This window comes from Mixophyes fleayi, chromosome 10, assembly GCF_038048845.1.
Source record: "Mixophyes fleayi isolate aMixFle1 chromosome 10, aMixFle1.hap1, whole genome shotgun sequence".
Lineage (NCBI taxonomy): Eukaryota > Metazoa > Chordata > Amphibia > Anura > Limnodynastidae > Mixophyes > Mixophyes fleayi.
In genome coordinates, this window is record NC_134411.1 from 87,491,233 (window position 1) to 87,515,138 (window position 23,906).

At 40.8% G+C, this 23,906-nt stretch overlaps 2 protein-coding genes across 2 annotated transcripts in view; one reads left to right on the forward strand and one right to left on the reverse strand.

Moving 5' to 3' along the window:
- Window positions 1–1,990: 1,990 nt before the first annotated feature.
- Window positions 1,991–22,433, forward strand: BEAN1 (brain expressed associated with NEDD4 1). The gene is made up of 5 exons (XM_075189006.1): window positions 1,991–2,356; window positions 5,324–5,456; window positions 12,633–12,836; window positions 14,354–14,477; window positions 21,813–22,433. Exons 2-5 carry the CDS (start codon window positions 5,432–5,434, stop codon window positions 22,102–22,104), a joined length of 645 nt encoding a protein of 214 aa, XP_075045107.1. The 5' UTR covers window positions 1,991–2,356; window positions 5,324–5,431; the 3' UTR covers window positions 22,105–22,433.
- The window catches only part of CMTM4 (CKLF like MARVEL transmembrane domain containing 4), a 128,227-nt gene continuing 112,586 nt past the window's right edge, over window positions 8,266–23,906 (reverse strand). The window contains exon 5 of the transcript XR_012679565.1: window positions 8,266–8,280. The gene's annotated coding sequence lies outside the window, so the exon portion shown is untranslated. The remainder of the gene's footprint in view (window positions 8,281–23,906) is intronic.

A 23,906-nucleotide genomic window follows, 5' to 3' on the forward strand; every position in this document is an offset into this window, starting at 1 on the left:
CTGAATCATCATTTATTTATATAGCGCCAACATATTCCATAGCGCTTTGTAGGACCCTGCACTCCGGCTCCAGCTAAATTTTGTTATTTGGTTTGCGATCTAGTAGCAGGCCACCGTTTTCCAAGGTATAATGCGATATCACGGAGGTCATGGGAGATGTTTTACTGTAGCGGGAGCGAAGAAAAGAAGATGCAACGCGCCAGAACGTCGATCCAGTGCAGGCGAGTCCGCTCCTCCCCCAGTGCTCCCTGGCACTGGTGTCAGCTAATCAGCGGACAGGGCAGTGAGCCAATCATGGCTCTCCGTTGGCCATTTGAATTTGGCGCTGCTTGTATAAATAGGGAAATCCAAATTTCACATTAATTTCTAAGACTGTCGAGCTGTATCTCTACGCTATGGTGGTGCCGCTATTGTGGTATAGATACTTGGGGCATATATTAGTCGGTACATCGTGCGATACGTCTTACGAAAACGCATTCTTCCACGTGTGCATCCTTTCTTGCTTATGTTTGGGGAGCCAACGCATCTCGCTCTACTTGAACCCAATGCCTCCTTACCCTATAGGCTTTTTAAGTTAATATTTATTGGAAAACGAGCATTTCAAATGCACAAAAACTACATTAGAATTTGGTGAACTTGTTATGATGGGTATTGTAGTCCTCCAAGGTCCATTACGCTTCTGACAAGCTTAGATTCAGAGGAGCTGATGTAGAGTTCAATGCAACCGCGCCCCAAATCGTTGTTGCTAATTGTATTCACTAAAAAATGCTGTAATTTCGGGCATATGCAAAGATAAGATACCTGCAGGTCTGCAGCAGCAGCATATGAGCCTGGTTTACAACACAGCATACGTCACATACACTTACACCCATTTGTTTTGTCTGCAAAGTAAATATTTGCTATCAATAAAACTTCAGAAACCTCTCTAAATTAGAAGAAACAAGTCCCCGCTCTGCGTACGCGGAAAAAAGTTTGCTCAAAACGCACGCAAAAAAGCCTGGTGTAGTATATGCACGTACACTAGCGGGGAACTGGCGGGGAACTCACAGCCAATCACAAGCTGTTCTCTATCGTTGGTGGCGGTCGTTACAATCATCGGCTATTTGCGCCAGCCCTTCACCACCGGCAAATGACTGGACAGGAGCGATTTCAGGTGAAATATTACTAGGCAAACTCAGGGCCGTCTCTTCCATTGGGCACGATGGGCAGGTGCCCGGGGGCCCGTCCGAATCCTAAAAAAAAAAGTATTTTTTTTAAATACTTACCCTGCGGTCACATCAGCGGTGATCCGGCTCCCTCCCTGGTCCCCTCTTCCGTGCTGTGCTCGCAGTGAATGCTGGGTGTGATGTCACGCGCAGCATTCACTGCAACCACAGCACGGAAGAGGGCAGAAGAGACTCAGCGGCGTGGAAAAAAGAAGAGGATCGGACTTAAGGATAGTTAAGGGGGCCCATATATATATATATATATATGTAAAAAAAAAGTGATATATATATATATATTTATTTATTTTTTTAGGGGCCCGGTACACTGTATTGCCCGGGGGCCCATAAAGTAGTTAAGGTGGCCCTGGGCAAACTGGTCTACTACACCTTGGATCTGAGTCATTAAGTTTGTTCCTGGACAAACCATGTTACAATGCAAAGGGGTGCAAATTAGTTTATTATTTTGCATGTAAGGAAACTACTGGCTGCTTTCTAGCACACACATACTTCAACGCTTTATTTTTACACTGAAATTTAAAGTTGATCTAGAAAAAGCCCTACCCCAACTATAAATCTATCCCCACAAAAAAAAAAAAAAATACCTCCTACTCCAATGCAACATGGTTTATCCCAGGTGCAAAGTTACTCCTTTTTTTAATCCCTGGGAATTATTTTTACAATGTTGGTAAATGAACTGTATAATTGTTTCAGCTAAGTTTCCCTTTTAATGAAGCCAGTTTCTGGTCTGCCTTTGAAGCAGATGACAGATGATGGATGTCATTGATAACAGATGCTGGGGCCTCTTTCATCTCTTCCTATTGATGTCATGTAAAGAGGTGTTTTACAGGGAGCAGCAGTGAGCTCTGTGGTCACATCTCCCCCCTTCCTCTCTCATCACATCCAGCCGGGGTCTGCTCTCACCTACACAGACTCCCTGTCCTCCCCTGCTGCTCCCGGGAGGGCGCTGTCTACATTGAGTTTGCCCAGCAGGCGGGATTCATTCCATGTTTATCCTGGATTCTGACAAAGGAAACAAATCCCTCTCTTCTGCCGGCTGCTGTCATTTCTTTCTATGGCAGATGCAGACCCTTCCATCCACAATCTGGGACTAAGCTACATGGGGACAGGAGACAGTCTGCAGTACCCCAGTGGTAAGCAATATGCTACATTATTTCATGTATGTGCATTCAGCATTGGTGTCCCAGGCCTTGTCATGATGCCGGGGATTAACCCTTATCAGGCCTGGTGTGCTGTCTTCTTATGCACAGGCCGGAATGATTGCAGACACAACTGTTCCCGGATTCCAGGGATCTTATGCAGCAGAATGAGTGATTATTTTGTTGTTCTTTTCAACCCCTTCTGTTATAGTGTATACAGTTTTTTGTTGTTTTTATTTGGGGTTGGTTAAACAAATAGGGAAAAATATTTATAATTTGCAGTATATATTAGTCGTCTCTGATTTATAGCATGACAGTGTTGATATATTATATTTGATGCCCTTTTAAAGGAGTTACCACTCAATTTTCAGCAGTGGTGTATGAATCATGATCTGCCAATAATAAATAAACGACCGCTAAATACTTTTTGTAGAAAGCATATTAGCATTTAAAAATAAATAAATAATTTTAAAATAGAAAATAGAAAATAAAAACATACATTCATACATACATACATAGCAGAAGGAACACCGGGCAATGCTTGTTAAATAAACTATCCCATGGGGAAGCTTTCACAAGATAGACCCTGAAGATTTTTTTCTCTGGCGATGTATGCCAACGGCAATGCTATGGAGAAAAAGGTTTTTTTCTGTTTAATATGCCCCTTAATCCTAAGAGACCTAATATTTAGGGGCAGATTTATCAAAGCCTTCTAAAAAGAAAAGTGGAGGTGTTGCCCCTAGCAACCAATCAGATTCTAGCAACCAGATTCTAGCTATCACTTATCTTGTACATTCTAGAATGTGATAGCTAGAATCTGATGGTTGCTAGGGGCAACACCTCTATGCCTTTATAGAAGGTTTAATAACTCTACACTTTTGCCTGTTACGTAGTATCTCCTATTACCAGTTTTCGCAGCGATAAGACTTGCTATTTCTGAGTTATTTATCATTATAGCCATCGCGGGGACTGTTAATCCATAAGCGGCGACGATTAAACTCTAGTGTTCGCTTTTGCCTCTTGCCGTTTGCAGTGCAAAAATCATTTCCTTCCGTATTCTCTGCAAATGGTACGTAAAGGATATGCTGCAGATATCTCCAATGTCCTGTATTTCCGTGCATATCTCCAATATTTGCGGCAATATAATTTTAATAAAAAGCCGCGATATTTAAAATTGCTATAATCCTGCGATAGAGTCAGTTTTGTGCAGATTTTAAGGGCAAGGACCCTAACTTGTACAGCCCCAAGAGTAGTCCAAAATCTGAATCCACACCAATTTGTAACCTTACACATAACACGTACCCAAGTCATAATCTTGGGTAAATGACCACCACCGAGTCAGGTTCCGCCATACACGTATGTGATCCAACGTGGCACCGTTAGCCAGATGATGACCACATATAGGATTATATAGATATAAAAATACATATTTGCTCATCATAACACACCTTCTGCCTTCCCAAATAAATACATTGTAAACATCTCTCATACAGAGTAATGTATTTATAGAGGTTTTTTCAGAATAATATTTTTTTTAAAAAAAACATAACATACATTCAAATGGTTTTATCCATACAGCAGCATTAAATAATTATAAAAAATCTTTGCATATTGTTCACATTTAACTATATTGTAAAAAAAAAAGTTTGTATATCCTCTTATCAAATAGGAATATTTATTTTTAACTACTCACCGTAATCTAGCAATCACCAGAATCTGCCCATATTTTGCCCTCATGGGATGAGAGAAGGATGTAGATTTTATTCTGATTTGTAAAATCCAACTATTAGTGAAGAGCGAACAACAGTTCTGACTAATAGAGACCCTTGGTCAGTATTGCTTGACCTAATCAATGTCAGGTGACTGACAGCTGGGCATACATAGCAGCGATTAGCTATGATCCACACCTGTCATTACACAATAATACTATCACATCAAAACCACTCTCTGCTCTGCAGTTACTATCAATCCTGTCTACGTTAATAATAGTTGGGGGTTTTTTTGTTTTTTTTTAAGTAAAAATATACAAAAAATAATAAAAGAGAAACAATAAAAAATAAAATAGGGACATACAAGGTAGACAAAATAAATGCAGACATGAAAACAAAGGGTATTAAGGACCCTGCTCATTAGAGAGCTAAATAGTAACTCTTTTTTTTTTCTTTTTTCTGTACTCAGCTATCACCAACCTGAGATGGCGATAGCTATAAGCAGTACCACCACTGCAAGTGATAAATAGGCTTCCTAATGCTTTGCATAAGGAAGCTTTGCCGGAGGCCCCCAACAACGGCAATGGACAGCGTTAGTCATCTCCGGCCAGGGGGCTTTAATAAATAAGACAAAACCCCAAATCCGGCGTAAACTTCCGTTTTTGATAGACTTAGGGCTTTTCTCCCTTTAATAAACAAACCCCTAAGTTTTTACTCATAACACAGTCTCTGAACAAATTGAATTAGCAGATTTTGTCCGTGGTCTATATTATCATTATATTCTTTTCATGTAGGTTGAAAACAACTTAAAGGGGTGGTCCATTATATATAATCCATTCTTAATCAAATATAAATTCCCTCCCTATTCTATATGGATCCCACAGAGGGCTCCAACAATGGTTTCCACCACTGAAGGACTCAATCCATACAATAGAGCTCTTTAGAGTGTAATGGGATTTCATACAGGTAACAAAATACAGTCACTTGAGCTACTGTGACATCAAAATCAAGTCTGTCAGGATGTCAGTCACTCTGTGTCTGCTCTGTTAGAGAATCACTTTCCTCTTAACACAGCAACTTGTGGCAGAGGAGAGAAAAAGAGCATAATAGCTATATAAATTGAAGTAAAAACCATTCAGTTATTTCATATATATTGTAAAGCTCAGTAATACACAGTCAGTTATATATATTAATGTCAAATAGTGGCTTTACTTGCTCTTTAACTAGGTATTGTTCGTTCTATGTTTTTCAGCCCTCACCACTAATAGAGAAAACCAGCCTGACAGAAAGGAGGAGGCTTCTATATCTGAGCCACAGACATTGAGTGAACTTTCCCTCTCCGTTCTAGTGGACAGATTACATGTCAATCAAAGTGGCATGCACAAGTAAGTACAGTTACATGTTCTCCAGTCTGCGTTACGTGGTACGTATGTGTACGTGTTGTTGTTCTCAAGGGGCTATAAACGCCATATAAACCCACTACAGGTCATTTACTACACAAAGGCCTGCACGAAACTAGGCTAAATAATAGATGTGAAATACCTGAACCTAATAAACTTGGTTCATCATTCTCCAGGTGGGAGTTCTTTGCATTATTTTTAACATTGGGATTGAACCTTATTGGGAGATCCCTGCGTAATCTGCAAGTGGAGGTCAAGTGTAGTTATAGTTATTCCAGCTGCTTTCGTGCCTTCATAATGCTTTCCCTGAAACTTGGTGAATGACATGTTTCAGATAATGACTCTCCAGATTACCCCTTAGAGCAGTGTTGGCTAACCTGTGACACCCCAGGTGTTGTGAAACTACAAGTCCCAGCATACCCTTTCAGTAATAATCTGCTATATATTGGCAAAGCATGCTGGGACTTGTAGTTTTAGAACACCTGGAGTCACAGGTTAGCCAACACTGCCTTAGAGGAATATTTCTGACTGTCTCATGTTAGGCTAATTAAACATAACTGTTGGCCATAATTATCAAATGGCCAAGAGCCCTGTTGCCATAAAAAATGGGTGTTTTCCCCATCAATGGGGCTGATTTTTTATTCGCCCAATACAAGAAAGGGGTTACTGTCAGCGATAACTTTGCAAGAGAACAGTTGTTATCAGAAAAGACAGTTGTTTATCAGAGCTTATCCTTAACACTGCATGTCTGTGTGTATCTAGCAAAAGGAAAATATGAGGTATTGGTTCATATTTTGATCAAAACTTTAAACCTGCATCCCAGCGTCAAGGGCACCTCATTGTATGCAGGTCCCACATTGACCTATGTGCTTTAAAACACCATTAAAATGCAGTTAAAATCAGATGCACTCACCTCCCAGGTATAGGGGTTTACTTCTAGCAAGGGCTGGCATGTGAGCCACACACAAATGAGCCTTATATAGGCTTGATAGACAGCTGCTAACATAAGGCAATATTTTGAGACAAAACCATAGAAAAAAATAAGCCTGCGCTCGGTATATCCCATATTGTATATCATAGGCAAACTGAGGGGGTTTTCCTAGTGCCTGGAAACCCCCCTCTCCTCCAAGCCTGGGGCACTGTATAATTAAGGTGGCTGGACCCTGACCCCGCTTCACACAGCTATGCTTGAAAAGAGAGAGCAGCGTGCACCTAACAGTAGTGCACTGTTGTATTGTAAGCAACAAGAACAGGTAGAACAGATGACAGACTGTCCTGCTCTCTTCTAACACACTCAGTCAGGACTTGATTGTAGGGACAGTTGGGAGGTATATCCTGCTTCACACGGCTCTGCTCGAAAAGGGAGAGCTGTGTGCCCCTAACAGTAGTGCACGCAGCATTGCCCGTGTATATTATGGGGATAGGAAGAGTTGGAGAGCAGTCAAGCACTCTCTAAAATTATAGCCACGCCCCCATGCATGCTGGTCACGCCCACTAGTGGCGTGGTGTGGAAACCTCCCCTCTGCAAATCCTGCGTTTGCCCCTTAATATGGTACCAGCTGCATGGCAATATAAATGCCCATATGTGTATTCAAAACAAAAAGACAGTTGTTTTCAGCGCTCATCCTTAACACTGCATATCTGTGTATATCTAGCAAAATGAAAATTACTTTGTAAAAGCCTTTGTACAGCCACGATAACTGTCTGTCATCGCCATCTCAGCAAAGGAGAGATTGGCCTAGAGAAATGGTAAGTTAACTACATAAATATTTTCATCACCGCAATAAACAAATCTGACTTATCGCTGCAATCAATCAAATATTTTTAACTGAGACAGTTGAGCAATACTCCGTTACCTGGCAACACTCTTAATCAGAGGCTGGCTAGTAAATTTTAGCCATTGGGGACAAGTCTACACCACTGGCCCATGAGCAGAGACCCAGCCTTAAAAGATCATTTTATTTTTATAGCGCCACTGATTCCGCAGCGCTGTACAGAGAACTCGCTCACATCAGTCCCTGCCCTATTGGATCTTCCAGTCTAAATTCCCTAATATAGACACATACACACAGACAGAGAGGGAGAGACTAAGGTCAATTTTGATACAGGGCTGTCTTTCCAATTTGGCACAATGGGCAGGTGCCCTGGGGCCTTGCAGCCCAGGGGGGCCCATCGGAGGCAGCAAAAAAAAAAGAAGACAATACAATTACCTTGCAGTCAGCTGGCGATCCGGCTCCCTCCCTGGACTCCTCCTCCGTGCGGCGCTTGCAGTGCATGTTGGGCGTGACGTCATCACGCCCGCCCGACATCCATTGCGGAGCGCGACTGAGGATGAGACCAGGGAGGGAGCCGGATCGCCAGCTGACCGCAAGGTAAGTATTGTCTTCTTTTTTTTTTTGCTGCCTCCAACGGGCCCCCTTGGGCTGCAGGGCCCATATATATAATCATTTTTTATATATATATATATATATATATATATATATATATATATATATATATATATATATGTATATATAGGGGCCCCGGTGCACTGCTTTGCCCGGGGGCCCAAAATGTTGTTAAGAGGGCCCTGTTTTGATAGCAGCCAATTAACCTACCAGTATGTTTTTGGAGTGTGGGAGGAAACCCACGGAAACACGGGGAGAACATACAAACTCCACACAGATAAGGCCATGGTCGGGAATTGAACTCATGACCCCAGTGCTGTTAGACAGAAGTGCTAACCACTAAGCCACCGTGCTGCCCATCTTTATATATAGACCTCAGGGACCCATTTAACAAAGGGCAAAAAGCCCTTCTTGCCACACAGCTCCACGGCCAAACACCAGGGGGTAAAAGTATAAACTTGCGGATCTGCTGATATTCCGCAATAGTGATGGCCATATTTAAAACGAAAATTTAATTAAAAGCAAAACTTGTCAGGTTTTTTGCCTTAAATAAAATTGCCGTTTTAAATACGGTCGTCACTATTGCGGAAAATCGTCTATTTGACGAATCGGTAGGTTAATACATTTACCCTGATGTCTCTTCCTTCTAGTATAAATAAACAATAGCTCTCTGTTTCAGAGAACTCACAGCTACCAGCACTGTAATGAGTTTTGTCACAGCATCTGGATTCGAAATCAACACTACTATCAACTGGTGGGCAAATAGTCATTACAGCGCTGGTAGGGTTCTGCTAGATGGGGTAGGTGGAAGTTGGTTCACATTTTTTTTTTTTCGTGGAGTTATTGTGTTTGCAACCCCTGCAAAATTGCTGGGTACACACTACAGATGCGATATTGTTAACGTTTTCATCAACGACTGAAAGTCCCAATCAGCATGCCGATTCCTGTGTACACACTAGACACGTTTTACAAGCTATGTCGTCAGATCTGTGCTCTTCATCCGTCATAACCATCGGCTGAAAAGATTGTGACTCTGTAAACTCTTCGGAGATCTGCCAACACTGCCGGTCCTGAGTGCGTACACACTGCAGAATTTGCCCGACATTGTTCCATCAATGAACGAGATTTGTAGTCTGTTTATAAAATCAAATGAAACCATACGATGTGCTTTGGAACGATAAAACATGATCGTGTGACTGACATAATCGGGCAGTGTGTACCTAGCCTTAGTCCTGAACCCATCCAGCTTTCCTATAAATACGGGCCTGACTACAAACACTGCTGTCATGGATCAAATACAAGTTAAACTAATTTGACCATCAAGGAAGAGTAACGGTGTAGGCCATCCTCGTACTAATATCAGGGGCAAATGCAGGATTTGTAGAGGGGGGTTTCCACACCACGCCACCAGTGGGCGTGACCAGCATGCTTCGGGGCGTAGCTATAATTTTAGACAGTGCGTGGCTGCTCTCCGACTCTTCCTATCCCCATAATATACTTGGGCAATGCTGCCCCCGAGGGGGGGGGGGTCCTAGTGCCCGGAAACCCCCCTCCAAGCCTGGCGCACTGTATAATTGAGGTGGCTGGACCCTGCCCCCGCTTCACACGACTCTGCTTGAAAAGGGAGAGCTGCATGCACCTAACAGTAGTGCACGCAGCATTGCCCATGTATATTATAGGGATAGGAAGAGTTGGAGAGCAGCCAAGCACTGTCTAATATTATAGCCACTCCCCCATGCATGCTGGTCACGCCCACTTGTGGCGTGGTGTCAAAACCCCCCTCTACAAATCCTGCGTTTGCCCCTGCATAAAGAAATCTGAATCGGCCCCATGGATACAAAACTTCAAAGTTTAATGTAACTTTCGTGTGTCTTGCGTTATTCACATTAATCCTATCCATGTAATACTTTGTTTTTTGGGTAACCATAATCACTTTTCAACAATGTCAGTAGAATGAAGTGTGAAACATGACAGTACTTTGAACAACACACAATAAACAGAGTATATCCCCTATACTCTCAGACTGCACATCGAATCCCTCAGTAACAGTGACACCGGTTTTGTGCTAAAACTTGTTTGGGAGCTTAATGTGATAATTCCCCTGGTATAGAAGACAGCAGATGCCGACTAAGCCCGTAGAGTATTACTAGCAAGAAAAGCTATTTTTTTCACGTAATTAGCAGGGTAATTTTATAATGGAATTAATTAATGGCAGCACTTAGCAGCTGCCAAGAAAAAATTACAAGTGTAAGGATTTACGTTATCTATGACTTGTAACGTCCAAATAGGCTTATAAAATGAAAATAAATTGCTTTACAAGAAAAATAATTGCAGACACAACCCTTTCAAAGGGAAAAAGTTGTGGTATGAATAAAGGGCAGGATTGCCAGAGAACCAAACATTCAGATTTTGAGAACCTCGTTAGATGTCAGACATGACAGGGCGCTCTCTGCATAGGCAAACTGAGGGGGGTTTTCTAGTGCCTGGAAACCCCCCCTCCAAGCCTGGGGCACTGTATAATTGAGATAGCTGGACCCTGCCCCCGCTTCATACAGCTCTGCTCGAAAAGAGAGAGACGCATGCACCTAACAGTAGTGCACGCAGTGTTGACCATGTATATTATGGGGATAGAAAGAGCTGGAGAGCAGCCAAGCACTGTCTAAAATTATAGCCACGCCCCCATGCATGCTGGTCACGCCCACTAGTGGCGTGGTGTGGGAACCCCCCCTCTGCAAATCCTGCGTTTGCTCCTGCTCTCACGCAGATGCAGCCAATTCAAGACCTGGGATTCTCATAAGTGCACTTGTTTTAGGTAAATAAGGTTGGCAAAGTATCTACTGATCCCTGTGCCGTGTGGCGTATCCGGGCCCACACATACGTGACATGGAAGTGATCACAAAGAATGGAGCCATCCCTAAGGGCTTTACACGGAACACAACACGAGAAAGTCACCAGAGAAATAGCGCGGCTCTCGGGTCCATTGACCTCCATGGTGTACCGCCTCTGCTGTTCAGACAGACAGCAGCAATATACGCAACTCTTGAGTTTGCCATAAGAAAATGAGCCATGAGCAGTTTTGTGCGGACGAGTCATAGTCCAGCAACTTATCGCTGCCTACCTGCGCTGCATAGGACTTGTCTGAATCTTAACTGATGGTATCTTTTTGAATGAATAGTTTGAAAGGTTATCACAATGCCAGAAGGAGCAATTATATATTTCCAATGTCACACACAATAACTCCGCTGTGTAAAGCCAACACTCAAGTTCCCTCTAATCTCAGCCTGATGGACACATTTGTAGATCAGATAATACAATCTTCCGGTGGTGCCTGGAGCAGAAACTATGTGTATATAGATAGAGGGGGAAAAAGCTATATCACAGCCTCCGTTCTCATAGAAAAATCCAACAGTGGTAAATGGTCTAAGGGCCTGATTCATTAAGGATCTTAACTTGAGAAACTTCTTATTTCAGTCTCCTGGACAAAACCATGTTACAATGCAAGAGGTGCAAATTAGTTTTCTATTTTGCACATAAGTTAAATACTGACTGTTTTTTCATGTAGCACACAAATATCAACTTTAAATTTCAGTGTACAAATAAGCTATCAAGTATTTGTGTGCTACATAAAAAAACAGTCAGTATTTAACTTATGTGCAAAACAGAATACTAATTTGCACCCCTTGCATTGTAACATGGTTTTGTCCAGGAGACTGAAATAAGAAGCTTCTCAAGTTAAGATCCTTAATGAATCAGGCCCTAAGTTACTACAAAGGGTGTGTGTGTGTGTGTGTGTGTGTGTGTGTGTGTATATATATATATATATATATATATATATATATATATATAGATAGATAGATAGATAGATAGATAGATAGATAGATATATATAGCTGTCAAGACAAACAAGAGTAATTTTCATTGAAATAAATGACTATAATCCTATCTGTAAACAGGGCTTGATTATCCTATAGGCGGACTAGGCTGCAGCCTGGGGGTGCAAGGCTTTTGGGGGGGGGGCAACATTTTTTGGGGTGCAAAATTGTGACAGGGATAGGTACAAACTTACATTAATTTTAAAATATAAGAGAGTGTTTGTTCTACAAAGTAAAAAGAAAAAATGAAAGAGAAATGTAGTAGGGTTTTGATTGTGACGTATTCCCGTGGTAAAGGCAGAAGACAATGAGTCATCCTTGGGCGGGCGCTTGAGGATAAGCGAGTAGGAAAGACAAGGACGACGAAAGGCGCAGGCGTGACAGCCCCCTCCCTCCTTACATCTTCACCCTCAGACCTATCTCCCACTTCACTAGGAAGAGCCCTGGATGCGGGGGGATGGCCTCCTCTCCCAGGAGTCTGGGAGACTAACCCAGAGTTCCTGAGTCTCCCGGAAATTCCGGGAGAGCGGACAAGTGTGACCTAAGAGGACGCATATTAATCAGGTGGTTTTGTAAGGGGAAAGAGACTGAGATCTTGTTTTTGCACGTGAGCGAAATACACAGCGGCATTCCTGCACCTAGGCTGCATTCAACACGGATTCACCATGCTCCTTCCTTAAAAAGTAACAACGTTTCGTGGCTCACAGTCAGCGCCATCTCAATGCACTAATCTATGGGCGTATCCGCATAAACTGCTGGAGTAGGGCTAAAAGGGATGTATAACAAAAAAAAAAAGCAGGTATACCCACTGTGTGTACGCACCAGGTACACATTAATGGACATTAAATCGAATTTTCAGTTCTATGCACATTGATAATTTTGTTTTTTGGTTTTTCCCTGCAGAAATTCACTTAAACCAGAGTAACCATTTTCCTGAGTATTTTGGCTACATCCGGAGCAGCCATGACCCCACCCTGCTGGTGTCCCCGCTGGCCGTGGCTGGTATTGTAATTGGACTTGTTCTCTTCCTATCCTGTATCACCATCATCATTGGAAGCCTGAGGAAAGATCGGAGAAGAGACCAGCGCCTTGAGAATCCGAGCTACGGTATGAAGCCCTCTCTCATTAACCCTACACGTCAACACGTAACAATACATATGTTTCTTTAGGGTCGCACTTGTTGGCTGCAGGGCCTGATTGAAGGGTTAGGTCGCCCTAGACTAGTACTGTCCTAGCGCCCCCTCACCTTCCATATCAAACCCCTCACCGATGTTCATGTTCCCGGTTTTTTGAAACTCAGTTTAAACCGTATTACATTTTTTCACGTTTTCTTTTAACTTTGAAGAACAACTATTTTGTATTTTATATTGTAAAATGAATTTCAGTTCCCCGACATGTCACAGTTTTGCAACCCAAAAATGTACTCTCCCCTCCCCCCCCCCCCAAAAAAAGCGCCTTGCGTCCTAGGCTGCAGACTAGCCAGTCCATTGGATAATCAGGCCCTGCTTGGCTAGTTTCTGAATGGGCACAAAGACCTTTCATACCTATCTTTTCATGACAAAGTCTCACAAGTTCACAGAAACACTATATATATATATATATATATATATTTCCTGTCAGAATACAGACCTACCATGTCTCACAATGGCGTTTGGGAAGTTTTGTGTTGTAAACTCCGACTGTCACCTTTTAAAAACCAAATCGCAATCCACTATCAGGAGATTGGTCTTCCCGCACCCCTCCATCACAATTTAATGTTGGGTAACTTAAGTTAATTTGCCGGATCTGTATTGCAGGACCAGGAGAGCCCTGGGAAAAACACTGCTGCATGTAAAATCTTTTATGTAGGTGGTAGTGCAGCTTTCGTCTACACAACATGATGACATTTGCTGTCTGAACCATTACACATGCGTATTAGCATTAGTTAGTATTGGATGAGAATGCACAGTATCAGTTGTACTGATCACACGATAAGAATTATTAAACCCGCAGTGTGTCATAGGATACAGTTCCAGCCTGTTCAGCACAGGTTTGAACTCCGTAGTAAAAAGTAAAGAAAATGTAATTTTTTTTTTATATGTGGAACTACTGGCCCCAGCAAGCCCTGGTAGCCATAAACTGCTTAGGTATGCTGGTGTTTGCAGAACAGAACCAGTACATGGGAATGCTGGAGTAAGTTCCTCTGTGAGTGGGAATGTTTCTGTGCAGGGTGGGCTGTCTGTGCATTATGGTGGACTCTAGGCCAGAGGTGTCCAAGTTCAATCCTCAATTACTGACCCAGCCAAATAGACCAACTCACTTGTGCAGGATGTCTTTAATCATGCACAGGTGTGTTAATATATCTGTAATTATCACACATGTTTCTACAGGCAGAAATCCTGAAAACATGAACTGTTGGTAGCACTTGAGGACTGAACTTGGACACCTCTGGTTTAGGCTGTGGGAATCTCTGCAAGCAGGATCTGTGCAGGGGCATTTTGGTACATGTATAGTAGGCTGTGTCTGTGCTGGGGGTGTTCTGTGTACAAGGATCTGGGGTATATCTAAGGGGGTCCCAGCTCAGATTTTGCATTGGGGCTCAGGAACCTCTAGCTACATCTTTACTCTTTGTCATCTATCTGCAGATGGAATCTCCTATGCACCTTCCTTTGGAGACCTGAGATCTGTCTGCACGGGGGACATTTCTCCAGCCTTAGAGTTTGGCTCCTATTTAGAGCTTAGTGCTTCCTATATGGATTTCCCCCCATGGTAAGAACTTGTAATGGTATAACCCAATATATATAAAGCAGAATTAAACTACCTTCCCCCACAATAAATATGGAAACAATTACAAATATGTTGTAGTGTTACCATGTTATTCCAAAGCCAAACTACCAAGCCAAAAGGTTTGACTGCCAAGGGGCCCGCTGGTCAATAGGGCCCCTATTTTAACTATTAAAGCCATGTTGCTAACTTCAATTTTGTTTCACTATATTCTGTCTTATGAGAATGCTTTGCTTCTTTGAGCTCACAATTTGGAAGGAGAGCTAAGAAGTGGTACATTCAGGAATTTGGGGAATGCAATTCCTCTCTGCTGATATAAATATTTATGTCTTCTCCTAGTCGGTTTCATTGTGACTTTGAGTTTTTAAAAGATGATGCATTTTTTCCATTTATTGAAAATCTAGCAGGGATAAGATGTTTCTATGAGAAAAATGGACGTGAATTGAAAAAAGACAAAGGGGTATATTTACTAAACTGTGGGTTTCAAAAAGTGGAGATGTTGCCTATAGCAGCCAATCAAATTCTAGCTGTCATTTTGTAGAATGCACTGAATAAATGACAGCTAGAGTCTGATTGGTTGCTATAAGCAACATCTCCGCTTTTTCAAACCCTTAGTTCAGTAAATATAACCCAAAAAGGCAGCAGGGCTGATAAAGACGTCTTCAAAACCACAGACACTAAGTAGCTGTGACATGTTCACAAAGGCCCCTTTTGAGATGGAAACCATATAATGCTCTGGGGTCTGGCCTAAAGGGGGCTCAGCCATTCAAGATTAACACTTCTCTAAGGGCAACTTCCAGTTCAGCAGCTACAAAGGATAAACCAAATGGGTATGAGCCAATCATGCAACACATTCTACTGCTCACCTCCAATCACCTGCCACCTTCTTCAGCTGTTTTATTTCTATATCATGCTTCACAGACTTCACTAGTTTCTAGACAATAAATTCTGCCTACAGAACGACTCTATATTAAGTCCACAGTAAATATGGGGAGATGCTTTTTCAAGTGAAATATCTGATATGGATTTTAATCTACAGGCACATTGCTACAAAAACAAAATGGCATTTATGAAACCTGTCCGGCAGGTATCTGTGTGGAAAATCAGCAACCAATCAGATTCTAAGTCCTTTTTCTAGCACAGTTTACAAGATAAGAGCAAACATCTGATTGGTTGCTATCAGCAACACCGTTTGTACTACACACGTACCTGAGAAATAGTTTTCAAGTAGTAATTCAAGTTGTATTTTCTTATCTGGCGGGTGCCCATTTTTTTTATTAGATTTTGTTATAAGAATTGTATTTTTTATTTGTTATGCCTGAGGTAGAAATTAAACTGGTGCCCCTACATATCTCTTCTATAATGTAATATACGTATAGTATGACTCAATGGCAGATTTGCTTGCCAGCTCTCTAGTGAATGACTTTCTCCATCTACATCATCTGTAGTTTTTCCGCGTAATACGCAGTCTCTCAATAAGACGTTGATTGGTGGTAGATGCCGGGACGCTAATCATTTAATTTACTTAACCTCTACTCAATTTGCTGGTCGACGAGTTTAGCCCATTTTTTAAAGATAAAAAATGGTGGGGTTTCAAATTAGATTTTTCATAAATACCGCATTAGATTTCTTTTATCAGTTGGCGAGTCAGGGGAAGAGAGCATTTAAGTAAATCATAGTTGACAGCCAGGATAAATGGACATAGCTCTAATATGCCCTATTAGGAGAATGAATGAAATCCTGGTGTGGTTTATATTCTAGCACCCATCTGCATTATTTAATGTACAGCAGATAGGGAAATATGAGAGGCTGAGAGAGGAGATTTCGTGTTGCCCTTCATGGTGAATTTAGTTTAAATTAAGAGGTCAGGCAATTTAATATATGAGTTGTTTTAGCTGGGTATGGTGATCACATTAACCTAATGACAGGGTGAATGTATGCCCTCAGAAGGATTGGCAGGCAGGGCGACCTTGTAAACACTGCAGCTGGTGTGTTGAAGGTCGTTCTTGCAGCATAGATGCAGTTGAAATTGATCACAAAAAGCAAAGCAAAAATGAGTTATAATGAAATTGAAATGGTCTACAAGTGGACAACAGTTCCATTGTTTGTCTGGGTTTTTAAATACAGACAGGTCTATTTATTAAAACCAGATAAGAAATAAGCCTGCGCATCGTATATCCCATTTTATATATAATAACAGCTGCATGGCAATATAAATGCCCATATATGTATACAAAACTAAAAAACAGCTGTTGTCAGTGCTTATCCTTAACACTGCATGTCTGTGTGTATCTAGCAAAATCAAAACATGAATTATTGGTTCATATTTTGATCAAAACTTTTAAACCTGCATCCCAGCATCAAGGGCACCTCATTGTATGCAGGTCCTACACCAGTGTTGACTAAGCTGTGGCACTCCAAGTGTTTGTGAAACTACAAGTCCCAGCATACCCTTCCAGCAATAAGCTGCTATATATTAGCAAAGCATGCTGGGACTTGTAGTTTCACAACACCTGGAGTGCCACAGGTTAGCCAACACTGTCCTACACTGATCTTTATGCTTCAAACACCATTAAAATGCCGTTAAAATCAGATGCACTCACCTCCCAGGTATAGCGGCTTACATCTAGCAGGGGCTGGCTTGTGGGCCACACCCGAATGAGCCTTAAATAGGCTTGCTGGACAGCTGCTAAGGCAGCATAAGTCAATATTTTGAGACAAACCTAGAGAAAAAATCAGCCGTGCATTTTAACTGCATTTTAATGGTGTTTGAAGCATATAGGTCAGTGTAGAACCTGCATACAATGATGCTGAGATGCAGGCTTAAATATTTTGATCAAAATATGGACCAATACCTTATGTTTTGATTTTGCTAGATACACACAGATATGCAATGTTAAGGATAAGCGCTGACAACTGTCTCTTTCTATTTATTAAAAAGTGGCGATTGGTCTGGTATACTATAAACAAATAGAAAACCTCCTATCACCATGATTTACCAAGAAAATATCACCATTGCCCTGAAACACTGACTGGCAGCAGTAAGAGTAGTCTTATCGCCTCGCCAGGTCGGTCTTGGCGAATCTGTGCATCCGTGACCCGGCTTGAGCATAGTTGCAATCTAATGTAAAAATTATTTTGCAATTATTCTCAAGTGAAAAAAATATTTATTTAAATATCTCCTATCGCCGTCCTGAGATGCTTGTACCCACAGATGTACCTTTCCTTCATATTTAAAATAAATAGCACATACTTAGTATTGTATGGTAACTCAAACTCGCAACACCAATGTGATTACCCATTTTTTATTATTATTAATAATATTTATATAGCACCAGCATATTCTGTAGCACATTTCAATTGGGATATGTAAATATTGAGCTTGTCCTAAATGTGTGAAAATCACATTCAGCTGAATCTTTGGAGATGTGTATTTATTACCTAATGTTTGACTGTTTTTTTGTTTTGTTTTTTTCCCTGTATAAAAAATATTTATTCCAGTATGATACAAAAACATAACCCTATCTCTCCCAGAAAAAAAAACGTTGTAAAATGTTGGTAAACAAAAATATAATACAACAATATAACATATTTCATTTACAGTAATTGTAGAAATATACATCGTTTTTGTTACATTAGTGTTTTACTTTGATGGTCCTGTAGTATGTTGATATTTACGGAAGATTTCTCTTCATTGAAGCCTAGTAGCAACAGTGACATCTGCGGTTTATAAAAACAGACTAGCCAAATGCAAAAAAACAAAACAAAAAACATAACAAGATAAAAAAATATATCAAAAACAGCGTATTTTTCAAATTTCAATCATGTTTAATTTTAAATAGTATAGTAGAAAAATATATAATGAAACTAGTTTTTATTTAAAGAGTTTAAGCCAGTGCTGAGCAGCGATTTTATCAATTTAAAGGGTTAGAAATTTTGAGACTTCCAGTAGGTGTGAGGAGGTCAGGTGGCAAGTTTAAGAGGGGACGGTGTGGAGGGCGGGGCTTAAAGTCGCAATTCATTAAGCCCTGCCTGCTCAACCGGGAGAACTCCACAAAATTCTGAGGCCTCCCTGACATTCTGCGAGAGTAGGCGAAGTATCTACAGCAGGTATCCGACAGGACCAATTTCACCTGGTCGAAAGTCGTCTGCTCCCGAATTTCCCATTTATTTTTCCATCGCACAGTGACCTGGCAAGAACTGAATTAATGAAATAAGGAGAAGGGTGATTTAAACCACAATTAATTCATGTTCTATTGCTGTGGGAAGTTTGGGAGAAATTGATGGTTCAGGTTTAGAGGGTCAACTCCAAGATTTACTTCAAGATAAATGTAAACACCTACCTGCCCTCAGCATCAAAGAGAAGCACTAAGACCAGGGGGGGGGTAAATTTATCAAGCGGCGAGTTTCCGGCGGGTTTGAAAAGTGGAGATGTTGTCTATTGCAACCAATCAGATTCTAGCTATCATTTATTTAGTACATTCTACAAAATGACAGCTAGAATCTGATTGGTTGCTATAGGCATCACCTCCGCTTTTCAAATCCGACAGAAACTTGCAGCTTGATAAAGTCGCCATAGAAGTTCACTTGCTCCAGTACAAGATAACATTTTGCTATAACTGTTTTTGATCCATTACGTGGCAAAGCCAAGGCATAATCATCAGTGCCGGAATCGCCTGCACTCCATCAGTTTGATGTGAGCTGCTGTTTGTGCAGCAGAGATTTATTTACACAGAGCAAGAGTCTTTATTAGTTTTCCTGGATCTATGCAGCATCTGCTGCTATAAAGCAATCATCTCCCGCATTATCCTGCAGCATATTTTAGACACACAACATTCTAATTGCTTTTAGTTTCCCGTCCTTGATAGTTTCAGTTTTGAATTTACTGTCCATCTGCCGGAGGCTGGAGAGAGAGAGAGAGATGCTTACACCAAGACCCTGAGCAGATGAGGTGAGAGCGGTCTGTCTGCCATAGGAAGGGTTATGCTCTAGCTATATATATATATATATATATATATATATATATATATATATATATATATATATATATATATATATATATATATGTTATACAGGTAAAAATAATCTTTGTTTTATGGGGCAGTGCCAGGGCTGCTTTAGTGAGCTCAAAAAATAAATCACATCAGTGGGCCCCTGGGTCCCATTGCAAAGCATTTGGGGTAACAAACAATTTATAGTTTACTAAATGTGAATCAAGTTTTTTCGCTGCGCAGAAAAGTTTGGGGTAGGACTTAAACAGGTTGAAGCTAGTATTCTACTTTTTTTTTTTTTTTTTTTTTTTTTTATTATATTTGTTACTTTAATTTGACCCCCTTTTGAACCTCTCATGGCCAGCGGAAGCCTTCTAGACACCTCCCTTTCCTCAGGAGCCTCACCCTCTTTGATTGTAGAGAATTCATGTAAAAAATTCAGAATTTCTAATGAGGGAACGGAGAGCTCGCTTCAGACGCAAGATGTGGGGGCTGCAACCAGGGTTTTCCTGCTCAGGTGGGAGACTGCCTCGCAGCTGAGCAGATATGGCAATGGCCCTCGGTGTTATCGCCTGCAGCATATTATAGTACCACACCCACTCTCTTCTCATTGGCGGACAGAGGGGAAGGGGCTGTGTAACAAATGAAAAGCAGGCAGCATACAGAGTGACTGACCCCATCGCAGTGCCGGGCAAACACTAAGAGATGAATATGAGGCCATTTACATAGCAAAAGCAGGACGCAGAATGAGTATCTGTGTCCATTCTGTTAATCAATAAGACCCCCATATACCCTAAGAAATAAAGTATGAGAAGATTTTCTGTTTAGTTCTTTTCGTTAACACGTGGTTAGGATTCTCTAAAGGAGTCCATGTTCAGTCTGTCTGTCAAAGTCATTGGCCTGAGTTTAAGGAAAGTAAGGCAAAAAAATGTTCTCTGGGACAAACCATGTTACCATGCAAGGGGTGCAAATTAGTTTATTATTTTGCACATCATCATCATCATCATTTATATAGCGCCACTAATTCCGCAGCACTGTACAGAGAACTCATTCACATCAGTCCCTGCCCCATTGGAGCTTACAGTCTAAATTCCCTAACATACACAAAGACAGAGGGAGATAAACAGACGGAGAATAGGGTCAATTTTTGATAGCAGCCAATTAACCTAGCAGTATGTTTTTTGGAGTGTGGGAGAAAACCGGAGCACCCGGAGGAAACCCACGCAAACACAGGGAGAACATACAAACTCCACACAGATAAGGCCATGGTCGGGAATCAAACTCATGACCCAGTGCTGTGAGGCAGAAGTGCTAACCACTAGGCCACTGTGCTGCCCTTATTTTGCACATAAGTTAAATACCGGCTGTGTTTTCACAAAAATACTTGATAGCTTTATTTTTACACTGAAATTTAAAGTTGATCTAGAAAATCCCCTAGCCCAACTATAAATCTGTCCGGGCATTTTAAATTTACCTCCTCCCCATCCCCCATGCAACATGGTTTTGCCCAGGTGCAAAGTTACTTCTTTTTTATGCTTTGCTCTCCTTAATGACTCAGGCCCACAGTGTGTATGGGCACCTTCAATCTTAATATTATTTATTCTAGAATGTACATTATTAATGTAAAATAACAGTGGAAATAAATGTGTTTAAAAATGATTATTGATTGTAATGCTGTTAGAAGAAATGTGGTAAATTAATGAAACGGGGAACCAGACACCCCTGTAGTTCTGCCAGCATAAACCGAAGTCTAGAGAGTCTTTCACAAATCTGGGCCTGTTGATTTAGTTAACATCTAAACAGTAGTCACTGAAATAAATAAATATACATTTATTATTTTCTATATTCCGCTTCCAGTTTTACACAGCGCTGTACACGCACTTTTTTCTAGCTTAACGCCTATTTTGGGTGCCTGAAATGCAAGGAGAGGAATTGACTTGATCAAGGTCAATATGTGCCAACATTAAGCTTCAAATCATGGTCACCAGCAAGTCTTTCAATATCACTGCTGCTCTATCAGTGTGTTTAACCCCTGGGCTACTCCTTCTCCGTAAAGGAATAGCGCAGGACCTAAAACAAATTTCATTCTTTTAAGGTCTGTGAATGTTCTTACTGCAAAATTAATTTCCACTCTGAAATGATGTGTTCTACCCTGGGGTGACCGAGAAGATTATCTATCTACAACACAAGTGGTCAATTAATTTGAAGACTCTTTTCTGAGCCTTGGGAAGGACAGGGACACTTATAAAACTTTTTTTTTAAGGTCAATGCCTAGTAAGACTAAACATTTTCAAGAAGTAATCTGTGTTTCTGCCTTTTATTCTTCCAGCTACAATGATTGTGTTGGGCCAGGAGACTTGCAAACCTACCTTCCTGCAGACAATCCTCCACCGTACTCGGTGGAAGACCCACATAAGCCGTCACTCGGCGTCAGCAACGAAGGGACAACATTGAGACCACCAGACAACATGGAACATTTCCCGTCCTCTACACCCTTGGCTATGGTCGATCACCATGTTGTTCCACCAAGCCAAGCTATGACAAAGATTCCTGTAATACCAATGGACACGTTGAAAGATATCTCAACAGCGCACAGTCTTGTGGCACGTGAAAACGTTTAAGTGATATGACCCGACACTAAGTAGCATTCTGTCTTTTCTATACTTTGCAAAACAGGTCATTGTTTGTTTTTTTTCACATTCAACTGAAATGTATGTTTGTGTAAGACTGTGGTGATAAGTGTTACAATTAAGAAGTGCAATTAGTTTATATCTAGCAATAAATAGCTGCAATAGTTTTATATGGAATCGTCATTGCCATCCTTGAGGGTTACTGGTAACCAAATTTGTTTGCCACCTAACAAAGAGTTCTCTTCTAAATGTGTGTGTTTTCTGGATAATAAAATAATGAGTAATGATGAATAAAGCAATTAATAACTAGACGGACATTATACTGAAAACGCTTTTTTTAAAAAAACAATACAAAATTTGTATGGCTCTTCTTGCTTGGTAAAATTAGGATAAGTGTATAAGGATCATTGACAGAGAATTATGTACTCTGCTCTCCTTGATTAGAACAGTTCAGCAGGCTTGTTGAACCCAGGCTGTTGCCTAAAGCGCCAATTGTTAGTGGGCACATAAATCCCAGAATAAGTGATATAATGTCGCTAATCCAGTGATTTTAATGTGTGGTCTTCAATATTCCATTTATGAAGATTATCATTTTAAAATACCTGTCAATATATTTTTAGGAACTTAAGAACAAGGGGACTGATTCATTAAGGATCTTAACTCGAGAAACTTCTTATTTCAGTCTCCTGGACAAAACCATGTTACAATGCAAGGGGTGCAGGTTAGTTTTCTGTTTTGCACATAAGTTAAATACTGACTGTTTTGTCATGTAGCACACAAATACTTGATAGCTTATTTGTACACTGAAATTTAAAGTTGATATTTGTGTGCTACATGAAAAAAACAGTCAGTATTTAACTTATGTGCAAAACAGAATACTAATTTGCACCCCTTGCATTGTAACATGGTTTTGTCCAGGAGACTGGAATAAGAAGTTCCTTAAGTTAAGATCCTTAATGAATCAGGGTGAAAAGATGGATGAAAAGTGATCAGTTTGAACAACTATAAGAAGTCTCATGTCTATACAAGTTGGTTTCTTCTTACTGAAATACTCAAAGGATGAATTATATTTACACACACACACATTGAGATTTTTGCACTAGATATTGTATATCCCAAGAGGTAAACTATTGGACATATTTGAGTCGTACACGTACAGTTATAGCGTGAGGAATACGTACGGCTGATACTAATAGAATTAGCTACACTCTCTATTCTGTACAGTTCACATAAAATAATCGCCTTTATCTAGTTGTCCCAAAATTCCTTAAGATGAACAAGGAGCACAGACATTTTGCAGAAATAATGGAAATATATAGATAACAAATTTGTTAAAATCAGGTTACCAAATCATCCGACTAATCAGGTGATTAGGCATAAACACGTACAAAGTCTTCTGACCTAAATATGAAGCCTTTATTCCTTTCACATCAGATGTGGATACTTCTCAGGCGAGAGAACTATGTCCTTGTGTATACAAGTACAAGCTTTTATACATTTTAACATCCGTTATACAATGTAATAATCTTTACTCTTATTTACGGTTTCCTAATATGCTAACGAAGTTTCTAATAAACATTGGCTTCCTCTAGATAAAGAAACAACATACACCAACATTGTTATAAGTGGTGGCATCGTAAATTTCACTTCAGCTTATTTAGCTAGACGCGGCTCTTCAGGCTATCACGCCAAGATAAGTACGTCTGCGCGTCCGGTTTCTAGGCAACGAGATGCTACAGGGGGCTCCGGTGGCGTCCTGTGATGCTGCGCCACCAGTGCTAATCAGCTGGGAC

Bases quoted from the DNA above. Each gene is read 5' to 3' on its own strand.
- BEAN1 (XM_075189006.1), top strand. From the start codon at position 5,432: ATGTCAATCAAAGTGGCATGCACAA. The intron at 5,457-12,632 runs GTAAGTACAGTT...TTTTCCCTGCAG, and splicing joins AATCAAAGTGGCATGCACAA to AAATTCACTTAAACCAGAGT. The intron at 12,837-14,353 runs GTATGAAGCCCT...ATCTATCTGCAG, and splicing joins CCTTGAGAATCCGAGCTACG to ATGGAATCTCCTATGCACCT.